The sequence below is a fragment of the Micropterus salmoides genome, unplaced genomic scaffold (assembly GCF_014851395.1).
Source record: "Micropterus salmoides isolate LMB-PRFRI ecotype aquatic unplaced genomic scaffold, ASM1485139v1 Ms_hic_scaffold_13, whole genome shotgun sequence".
NCBI classification, from domain to species: Eukaryota; Metazoa; Chordata; class Actinopteri; order Centrarchiformes; family Centrarchidae; genus Micropterus; species Micropterus salmoides.
In genome coordinates this window covers 24,281,547-24,292,738 of record NW_024040374.1, presented here as the reverse complement: position 1 = coordinate 24,292,738, position 11,192 = coordinate 24,281,547, and the positions used below count along the sequence as shown (strand labels likewise).

The 11,192-nt window shown below is 44.4% G+C and overlaps 1 protein-coding gene across 1 annotated transcript; it reads left to right on the top strand.

The window, feature by feature from the left end:
- The first annotated feature begins 1,653 nt into the window (after positions 1-1,653).
- Positions 1,654-8,701, top strand: myoc (myocilin). Its single transcript, XM_038716407.1, has 5 exons — positions 1,654-2,140; positions 5,167-5,232; positions 5,316-5,408; positions 7,285-7,496; positions 7,576-8,701. Exons 1-5 carry the CDS (start codon positions 1,654-1,656, stop codon positions 8,155-8,157), a joined length of 1,440 nt encoding a protein of 479 aa, XP_038572335.1. The 3' UTR covers positions 8,158-8,701.
- The last annotated feature ends 2,491 nt before the right edge of the window (positions 8,702-11,192 follow it).

Below are 11,192 nucleotides of genomic sequence, written 5' to 3'. Positions count from 1 at the left end.
TCTCATTATTAAGATATTTCCTGGAAGAGGATGGACCCAACCCGTGAATACATGCAGTTCAGTGTTTCGCAACATCAAACACATTCTGTACCTTATTCATCCATTCATCCATCTGTCCAACCAAATCAGAGGCTTGCTTCATCAATCAAGACAACTGTGTCAGGGGCCCCCAGCTGTCTGCAAACAAGCAGTGACAGAAGCAGGTGAGCCTCGCATCAACCTGCAGGAGGAGGTGTGTGTTTTTAAGAGTGTGCCCCCTTCCCCTCTGTGCACCCTTCGCTTTCTGGCCTCCCCGGAGTGAAGCATTCTGGACATAAACAGAAGTAAGGTTACATGAGGAAAGGAAGTGAAGGAGGGGAGCAAGGGAAGGTTTTAGGGACCCAAATGAAGAGGCATGGTAAGAATGAGGGTGAGCTGACCTGTAGAGCTGGGGTTAAGATTGGAAGGCGTGTGTCTGCACACATGCCTCATCTGAGCAAGTGTCTCACTTTCAAATCTTTTATCCTGCCTCTCTGAAAATAAATAGATCATCCTCCGTACCACATGATTGTAGAAGAGAGCCTCGCAGGCAGCGTCCTGACGTGTCTGTGATATTGCATTAAAGCAAAAAGACTAGAGAGGAGGGACAAGAGGCAGGCTGCAACAAAATCACCCAGGCTGCAAGTGACAGGAAGTGAACTCAGGGAAGAAATGGCCCCCGGCAGCTCACTCATGTTGTATTAAGTAAACATTGAAAAAAAACTGCAGTGAGTGAGTGTTGTCTTGAAAATGCACACATACTGTCCACAACAAACCCGAGCTCAGCTGAAGGGACCCAGTCTATGTCGGGGTCGGGGTCAGCGTCGGGTATCTGCCGAATGACTTGTAACCTTGACCCTTTGTAATGACAATCTTTATCGTCTGCTTGCGTCACGTTCTGGCCCCCTACCAATATGAAATGGGACACCGGCTCCTCAGGAGGTAATCGTATCTCAACGAGGCCCAGCTCTCCCTGCCATGCATGGGGCCAAATCTCAGCCAAATCCCCTTTGACATGTGGGGCTGCATCACACACGTATTAGGGGAGACGTTTTTACAGATGGGACATGAATAAGTGACATTAGTGGGGCTGAATTACACAAATTTAAAAGACAGAGAGCGGTCACGTTGGTCACGACTAAAATCCAAAAAACAGCTTTTGCAGAAAGACAGACACTCAAACCTTGTGTGAAAAAGGGATGTTTTTGTCCCATTACTTTTCTTCTTCTCTCTTTTCCCTCCCCTTTTATGCCTCTGCACCCCCCACCCCCCACCCCTTTCTTGTCCCTTTCTCCCCTCCCTCCCTTTCACCTCTCCTCTCATTCCCTCCTTCCTTCCCCTCCAGATTGTATAAATATCTGTGAGCTGTTGGGGTGTGCTCAGTGTTACCGACCTGTCCACTGAGGAGAGAAGAACAAGAGAGGGGAGGAGAGACGAAGAAGAGATACCTGAGAAAAGAGTGAGACAAAATAAGAAACTAAGTTGTCAGTGGGAATTGGTAAATGATTAAAGCAGAATTCCAGCGGAGAGCTGAAGACTAAAAGAAGACTTGACAGAAGAAAGAAAGTAATTCTTCAGAGAGAGAATTAATAAAGTAAACCTCTGATCTGTCTGTGTGGAAGGGCCATCTCCAGCATGTTCCTCCTTCTCTCGATGTGCATGTGTGGTCTTCTGCTGCGAGGTGACGCACAGGACCGAGCTGCTCTGTGGAGGGGAAACGACCGAAGTGGACGATGCCAGTACACCTTCACTGTACCCAGCCCGGTCGAGGCCAGCTGCCCGCAGACCGGAGGCCCCGAGGTGGAGGGCCTGAAGGCTAGACTCAGCCTGCTGGAGGTGCTGGTGTCCCAGCTTTCTGGGGGGGACACCGGGGGTCCCCTAGGGGCTGGAACCAGAGTTCAGCCTGAGCTTCAGGAGGCGCTGAACCGGGCCATGGGGGAGAGGAACCTGCTACAGGGGGAGAAGGAGCGCCTGGAGGGGGAGTTGGAGGTGCTTCAGCGCAGGATGGAGGAGATGAGAAGGGAGACGGAGAGGCTGAGAAACAGACCATGTCCCCCGCAGACCCCTGCGGTGCCACCAAGCCAGCCTCTGCAGAACAGTGGCCTGACGAGACCTGCAGTGGGTAAGAGATACACTCAAACCACCACACACTTTAAGAGCTTTTTCCAAAAGGTGCAAAGCTTAACAGAAAACTATATTCTATTGTTATGAATTTCCTGCTGTTAGATAATTGTGCAGTGTGCACAAGTTATTTTACATAAAATGTCCCCTATCCATCTTGCAATTAAGATGACTAGATTACCTAATTACCTGCAGAGAGGTTGTCTTTCTGTTGAAATATGTGTTTGGCATCTCTCTCTGAGGGATAATTGGTTAAGTGGAGCAGAGAAATAATGACACATAAATGTCATCTACATGTGGAATACCATGAGCATATAGAGTGCATTGCAGTGGCACAGGGATACCGTGTGTGTGTGTGTGTGTGTGTGTGTGTGTGTGTGTGCACACAGTGCTTGCAGCAACAGAGGAGAGGATGCTCAGGTTCCTTATCTGCCTGCACAAATCCCCTTAAAGAGAACGGCAGAATAATGTGCGCACACCCTCTAATGATGCATGTACCTGTTTGATTGCTCGTGTGTATATTTGTATGGTTAATGTTTTGTTTGCCTCTCAGCTCAGGTTTCTGCTTCCAGCTTCCTGCCTGCATTTAGGGGTGATGGTGGCAGGCCAGAGAGGGTCGGCTCACTATTTATGAGCAGATCCTGCTTTCTTTATGACTGGTGTTTCCCTCTGCATGACGAGCAGGGCGTGAATAGCCTGGTTGGGGGATGGGGGGGTGGCTGAAATGTGATGCACACTCTGGAAGTGGTGGTTCCATGCCAAGGTATCCTCTCTGGGCTTTTGATGACGCCTGGTGGGTCAGGGCTGGTGGGGATGGAAGGGGCCGCAGAGAGGGGCCAAGAACACTATCCTTCCAGGGGTTAGAGGGCTGCATAGAGCTTTGGAGTTGCGTTAGGTGCCAGTGAGGTTAAGCTCTGGTATTCTGTGTGTTTGCAGTGGCCAAACATCCATCTAATTAGGCTCCGTGCTTGTATTTTCACACTCCATCCCCCTTTCTTTTCTCAGTTAAGCCATCGCTGTGTTGCCCTCTTGGCTCTCAGAGTGTATTACCTGTAAAGCTGAGATTGCCAGCAGCAGTAAATCCTTCCTTACCATCTCCCGTCCTCCAGACATCCCTACTCCCTCTGCATCAGGATAGCTTATTTCCTCTATCTCCTGCATACTCCAGGTTATCTGCTTAGCTCCTCAAGTTAACACCTGCGGGCTGAGATACGCAGAGAGGGCCTCTCGGGGTAAGCGGCAGATGTAGAATAGATCATAGCGAGAGGAAGACATGTTGACCCAGAGGAGAGAGGAGATAAAAGTAAAAAGCATTCTGGAAAGTTTGTAACTTTGACAGGATCATTTTAGCATTTACAATTCAAGCAGTGGTTATGACCTTCAGTAACATTTGCCGCTTAAAATATATGAGCTGATATTCTATAATGATATTTTATGACTTTAAAAATAGACCTTCACAGAAAATTTGCACTGGCAGTGACAACACAAGCCAGCAAGCCTGTTTGCTAAAAGTGGCAACATTCCTTTTAATTGGAGACCTGGCTCGTGCTCAGAGCCGAGCAAACATAAAATTCAAATGTGTGGACATTCAACATTCAACAGTACACACAAAAGAAAATTATTTTTGAATCACATTTAAAAGTGAAAATTTGCTCAGTGCGAGGAATGCAATGGCAGATCAGCCGCCTCCCACATTTACATACACTTCCACTTGTGAAAACACGAGTGTGTCTAAACTAAGTTTATGTTCAGGTTAAAGGGAATCACCAGCCAAGTCCACTGCCAAAACACAGTCAGTTTCACCATGTCTTTCAGTCGTTTTCTTTCAATTTCCTGAGCCAGCAGCCCGCAGGAAATGCAGTCATAAATAAAGTTCAATGAACTCCTAAGAGGTCTCAATCATTGTACTTACCCTGCAGTAGGTAGAGGGACTACACGACTAGACTGTGGCCAATTTTAAGTCAAACTGAAATGACATCATCATCATCACAATTTCCTGAATTACGAAAATATAAAAAATATAAATGTCCAGATGCAAAATGTTTCCTGACAACAAAGCAGGGGTTGATTTGCCCGCTGTCTCATAAGACTTAAAATTAGGACACGTTTGGTCTGTGAAGTTTATGTTATTCTGCTCAGTGACATCCCAGACAAAGAGGCAGGATATGAAGGTACATACACCCACACACACCAGGGAAAGACAGCAGGAGAATGTGGCTGTTTACCTGTGATGATGATGAATGGCTGTGTCCTGTGGGATCAGCCTGATAACAAACCCCTTGGTACCCTCAAAACACTGCTGTTCGTCATGTGCCCCGTTACCAACGTTGTGCTCCTCTTCATCAACGCCGAGAATCAACATCATCTTCCAGATGTTAACGTTTAATGTTCTCTGCCTCATTAGGGCTCATTACCCGCCTGAAATCACAGGACACTGCACGTGCAGGAGCACAGCCCGCACGTGCTTAAAAACATACAAATAGTCCCCCCGCGGACACAGATACACAAACACTTTATATTAATTTTCATGAAAACGTGTTTGAAAAGCTCTTTCTTTTCTTTTGTAAACATCCACTCTGAGGCGTATACAGCTTACAGACATTGTTTACTTTCACAGTAACGGGTTCATAAAGGAGCCAAATGACAAAACAAGAACTGAGCAGGGGGTAAATGGCGAGAAACAAGAGGAGGAGAAACAGTAGAGAAAGGGTCAAACGACTGATGTGAGGTTTTAAGGACGTGAGGTTGACAGTGCTCGGGTAGGATGGGGTCTCAAGTGTGTCAAGTATGTGTGTTATGGGCAGCCAATCTACCGACTGTCTGACTCCAGAGCAGCTGGGAATTCATTCAGGGGTGTTTGTTTCCTGCTGTCACATTCCCTGCTGTCAGTAGCGCCATAGCCACCTTTGGGTATACAAACACTCTCTTTAAGTATTGTGAAATGTACAACAGAAATCACTAAACTCTGTGTGTGTGTGTGTGTGTGTGTGTGTGTGTGTGTGTGTGTGTGTGTGTGCGCGCGTTTAGGTTCCAGTCTGATGTCTCAGCTGATGACCAGGCCCAACAGCCAGGGAGACAGCAGCAGTTTGAGAGGTGGGACACTTTTTGTGCAGAATCACCTCCAACTTGCTGTTTCTTCTTCAACTAAATCCATCTCTCACATATTTCCCTGTCAGACTCAATGTGGCAGTACAGATCTCCAAGCTTCCAGGAACTGAAGGCAGAGGTGACAGAGGTACCTGCTCCTGACGGCTCCGAGGACAACACAGGTCTCGGTTTGAAAATCTTTTCTTTGTTTCTCCCTTATAGGACCATGCTAGGAGTTGCTTTCTAGCCCGTACCATTTACTACAAATCACATGTACTTATTTATGCAAACCATGCATGTTTTAGACATTTGAAGTTTTCTACCATTTCAGGCATCCATTAGTTTCCATTAATTTCTGAACGATGAGAAGATATATTAGCTGGCTTGTTTAATCCACTGTAGTGAACATCAATTTGCCAAGTTTTTATTTAAAACACTTCTGACTGCAGTCTATATTTTACTAGCAATGTGCCCACAAAGGCAGAGAAGAAGAAGACAGTTTAAACAGATGTAAAATCTAAAATGTGCAAAGAAAAATGGAGTAATTCAACACGTTTGTCAGGCCATTACTCATTTTGTTAAAAACCGTGAATGTAAACAGAACTTTTGCTTGTTTACAAGAAAACTGTACAGGGCACCTTTAACATCAAATCTGTGTGTACAAAATATTTCACAAAAGAGGCACAAAGACTGCCTGTAACGGCAAGAAAAATATATTCCACTGTATTGAACCTATTTACATATGGACAGCGAAAAGTAAAGAACACATGCTTTGTGGTCAAACACACCAGTAGAGTCCTTTAAAATCCACTCCTGGCAGCTAATACCTCTCTTACTCACCCCGTCTCCTTCTTCATCCTCCCCCTCTGTCCATCTGACCGGGCAAACATGACACCCCACCCCACCCCGCTGACAGCCTCAAAGCAAATACTGCTATTAATACTGCAGAATTTGGGGTCAGAATACCAGAGTCATGCCAATCTGTAGGCATGCTGATATGAGGGCCTGCCTGAGTTTCATGTTTGTCTCGTAAATGTAAAGGGAAAGCACCCCTAACAAGGATGTCACATACCCCCCCGCCCCCATGGGTTTCCCCAAAACCATGTCACAGCTTGCGCGACACAGGTTTGATTGTTTGGGAATCAAGAAAATACACGTGAAGTCATATAATCTCTGATGAGGCCCCCGCCACAGGGAAGCTACATGGTATTTATGGTATGGTATGGTATTTATAAAACATATTCCTATCTAACCCTTAATCCGGTGCTACATCCAGGACATGAGAGCAAGGGTGTATTTTAGGAAGTGGTAAATATACAGCCTGCCTCTTATTGGTTTCCCAATAAGATAAGCAGCGGAGAGTTGCTGCCCAGAATGAGTTGTAACCTAGTTGCTGCTCTGATGGTGGTGACTCAGACAAAGTTAAGGCTAACAGAGACGTCATCTCTGAACCCGCTGTCTGCCTCCGTGATGAGAAATGAAGACCTCACCATACCCCTAATCAGATTACCCTCATCGTCCCTCAGCCATGTACACGTAGATCAACTGTACAGTGTACCGCCGACTTTCTGCCTTTTCTCCTGAAGTCGTCTTCAGAAACCCACTGGATGATTTAAAACAAAATTTTTGATTTGATTTGAGGATGGTTGCTTTTCAAGATGGTGGAACCCTTGTTTTGTAGCAGTTTTCAACTTTTTCCCCCCAAACCATAACCTAAACCCTGAACTCAGCCACACCTTGGTGCTGTATTGCAAAGAACGTCACACCAAACTCCATTCACAAATCTCTGAATTTAAAGTTCCTTCGCTTCTCAGCACAATCCCTCTGTCAGTCCAGTTCAGTTCCCCTGTCAATCACATCTGTTCTGTATTCCCTGCCGTCAAACTGGCTTCCATCAGTTTCTGAAGCTGTCTTCAGTCCTGGTCAAGCCGTGTTTACTGCTTGGTTCTGTTTCCTGCTCACCCGGCTCCGGTTCTGGTGCCAAATCCGGCACTGCTCCTCGCCAGCATTCCCCTTTGTGTTATCCTTACCTCTCTCGTGTTTTTTTCCTGCTCAAAGGTTGTGGGGAGCTGGTTTCAATTGGTGAGCCGGTCACTCATAGGAAGGCCGACAACATAGAAGGTAAATATGGTGTTTGGATGCAGGATCCCGAAGCTGTCTCCCCTTATGGACCCAACATGGTCTGGCGCATTGACACCATTGGCTCTGACGTCAGGAAGCTGTTCGGGTATGAGGACATGGAACAACTCTCTAAAGGCTTTCCATCCAAGGTAGGTGTCACATGGGTGATATTCGTTCATGGGAATAAGCCGGAAATGGTAGTGATTGTCTCATGTTTTCCCATGACAGGTCCTGTTGTTGCCGGAGCCGGTGGAGAGCACTGGTGCCACTGTGTACCGAGGCTCCCTGTACTATCAGAGGCGTCGCAGCCGCACCCTCATCCGCTACGACCTGGCATCTGAGAGCGTCGCAGCCCGCCGTGACCTCTCCCATGCCGGCTTCCACGGCCAGTTCCCCTACTCCTGGGGAGGCTACACGGACATCGACCTGTCTGTGGATGAGCGGGGGCTGTGGGCCGTCTACTCCACCAACAAAGCCAAAGGAGCCATCGTGATCTCACAGCTGGACCCACACAGTCTGGAGGTGAAGAAGAGCTGGGAGACCAACATCAGGAAGAACTCTGTGGCCAACTCCTTCATTGTCTGCGGCAAGCTGTACACCGTGGCCAGCTACACGGCACCCGACACCATCATCAACTACATGTATGACACCGAAACCAGCCAGGGGAAGCCCGTGGCCATCCCATTCAGGAACAAGTACCGCTACAACAGCATGATCGACTATAACCTGGCTCAGAGGAAGCTGTTTGCCTGGGACAACTACTACATGGTATCCTATGACCTCAGGCTGGGTCGCCAGCAGGCCAACTGAGGATGCCATGAGAGACTGTTGAAAAGTGACATTTGCTCACCTGTTCCTGCTTCAAAGACTCGGAGTTTTAGAGCATAATGCGTGTGGTAGAAGTAGTAATACAGCCAACACCATCAGTATCGACATGTAGAAGAGCCTAACAACCAAACTCCAAAGACGAAGACGTTTAAGGAACAGTGTCCCCTGCAGGTCTGCTTTTTTTTTTCTTCAGTGGGAGGAGCTTTTGCTGTGGCATGGTCCACAAATATGTTTTTAGAGGAATTATTTTTGTACTGCCTTTAATTCAGATGTATTATTTTTTTGTTTGTATTTGAGGTCTGAAAGATGAAGCACAGTGGAATTTCACAAGCAAGTGGGATAATTAATGCATACAATTAACAACACACACTCCTGTGGTGCTACCCGCCCTACAGCATTTCACCAGTCCACATCTTTATTAAATAAATTGCTCTCTCACTCAGCATGTATTAAATATCGCATGTCCTTGTCCATCAACATACTGTTGTAATGTAAATTGTAATGAAATAAACTTCTTCCTAAATTACAAGAGTTTATGTGGTTATTATGGTATTATGTTCTTCAGACAAGTATTGGTACCACTAAGCTGTTACTAACGCGTTTAGCAATGGTTAACAAATCATATACTTCTTTAAATAAATGGCACCATAATTTACTAAATGAACATCGTTTTGTATTGAAGAACACAAGAAACTAGAAACTGAGACCATAAACATCAGGAAAGTGTTTACTGAGGTAATAAATCAGCTGAAAAGTAGGGTAATTTGCCATTATTTGTAATGGAGCCGGTGTTCTGTCGATTTATGCTACCTATCGAGATGTGCTACTTATGGGTTCTGCGCATGCGTATGACCCACAAGCGTGGTTTGTTTCCACGCCGATAAATCTGTGCAACCTTGCTGTAGGGAAATCGAGAAATTGTCTGATCGCCAGTAACATATAAAAAAATCAGAATATGCTACCCCTGATATCTTACATAAAGATGGCATAATATAGTATTTTAACATGCTCCCCATCTCCTTACAGTACACATGGAGTGAGTAGTGGTGCAATATAAAATGATCCTGTGTTGGGAGCATTATTTGATAGGGGATATTAGTCTATCAGAATACGCTACCCCTGAAATGATGTTATACTATAATCAAAAAATAGAATATGTCATAATACTGTGAGTTATAACTTTATGGGATTGGAAAAGGGAACACATAAGATATCATTTTTCAACAAGGCAGAGCGACTTGATAGACTCTGCTGTCGATTTGCGCTACGGTAGCATTTTTCGACAAGGCAGCATAGATCGTCAGAATACCGGACTTTTTTTGCAACCAGAAGAGTCGCCCCCTGCTGGCCGTTCAATAGAATGCAGGTTTAAGGGACTTCCTCGTTTGCATCAGATTGCTGACCGGAAGCTTCTCGCTTGAGCACACACCTCTCCTCTCCCTTTTAAACACTAACTACCCTCCAGGCAGTCAATGGACAGAACATTGTTACTGTGATGTAGAAACAGAGCTCAGTTAAAAGTTTATGGATGAAAGATACATCTGTTACAGATTAATAACACCACTCTGAAACTCGTGTTCCAGTCTATATTGCCAAGCTGGTAAGGGGAACATGTACAGCTGAACCGAAGCCGAATTTACCTGCTTCTCACTGACCCGTCCTTCTCTGCTTCTGATTGGATAGTAGTCCTTAACTACGAACTGCGCATGTGCAACTCCCAACAAAGATCTTGTAGAGGTAAGATGCATCACTCCATAGCTAAAATGAAGCGTTCAACACACAGGGTGAAAAGGAGCTGCAACAATGTGCAGTATGACAAAAATATGGTGTTTTTTGAAAATTAAACCACATAAACCTGTTCTGGTACAACCCCTAAATAAGATTTTGAACCTGAAAATGAGCATAATGACCTTTTTAAGCTAAACAAGGTTCTAAAACACTTTCTAAAAAAGATGGAAACAGGGCTGTTTGTCTTGGCTCATGAAAGGCTGAATTTCTGGAGATAAGTGGTTCTCACAGGACAGCAAAGTGATGCTTCATAAAACAGTCACAAGTCATTCATAACTTTTCGTAAGCCAAGTTGTGAATACTCTTAAGTTATTAATAGGGTAAACACTTTTCACACCTTAGGCATGAGTCCTCTGTAGTTATCATATAAATGGTAAGTCATTAATAAATCCCTATTAATGCATTAGTCCGCTAGTGTAAATTTCAATATTAAGTAAGTTAGAGGTCAAACTATTCATTAGAGGGGTTATGAGGAAATAAAGAACTACCTTTAAATTATGTCTATTTAGGGCTGGGCAATATGGTCATATAATTCGATATCAATAATTATATGAATATAATCATTATTTCTGTCAAGTTTAAAGGCTGATTTTTGCTGCTGAGTGAAAGTTGAACAAACCACAATAAAACTACTATTTATGGTCAGAACATGAAAAACACTTTATGCCAAACAGTGGATCATTTGACAAATCTGAAGTAGAGCATTCAAGGCAATTATGATCTCAGCGATATCAAAAAATATACATGACTGAAATTAAGTACATTTTTTCAGTCCCTTTTCGTCAAAATATAATATAAAAATGAAAGTGCTGAAGTTGTTAGTGACTTAATTTATAACATTTAAGATTTGTTATATTATTGGAGATACCCATCAGTTATCATTGTTTTTTGTACAAACTGTACTGAAGGAGGATGAACACCAGCCCAAACCTGGCAACACAAATACTGTTCTTAAAAGCTAATAACTGATTTATAAAGTATTATCAAATAATTACCCATTGACAATGCCATTTGTTACACTTTAACACACTAAAATGGCACCTCTTTTGAATGAGATCCCAAGCACTGCGTTACGAGAAAATACATTTTCCTTACTCTAAAATGCTCATTTAACTTGGTAAGTGTTGTGGTGACACCTAGTGGTCAGATGTAATCCATGCTAAATCAGATGTGAGGCAAAGGTAAGAGAAAAATAGTGAAGTCAAGTACAAAACAGGCATCACTGGAAA

Coding starts and splice junctions, on each gene's coding strand:
- myoc (XM_038716407.1), top strand. CDS start 1,654: ATGTTCCTCCTTCTCTCGATGTGCATGTGTGGTCTTCTGCTGCGAGGT. Junction 2,141..5,166: donor CCTGACGAGACCTGCAGTGG/GTAAGAGATACA, acceptor GCGCGCGTTTAG/GTTCCAGTCTGATGTCTCAG. Junction 5,233..5,315: donor AGACAGCAGCAGTTTGAGAG/GTGGGACACTTT, acceptor TTTCCCTGTCAG/ACTCAATGTGGCAGTACAGA.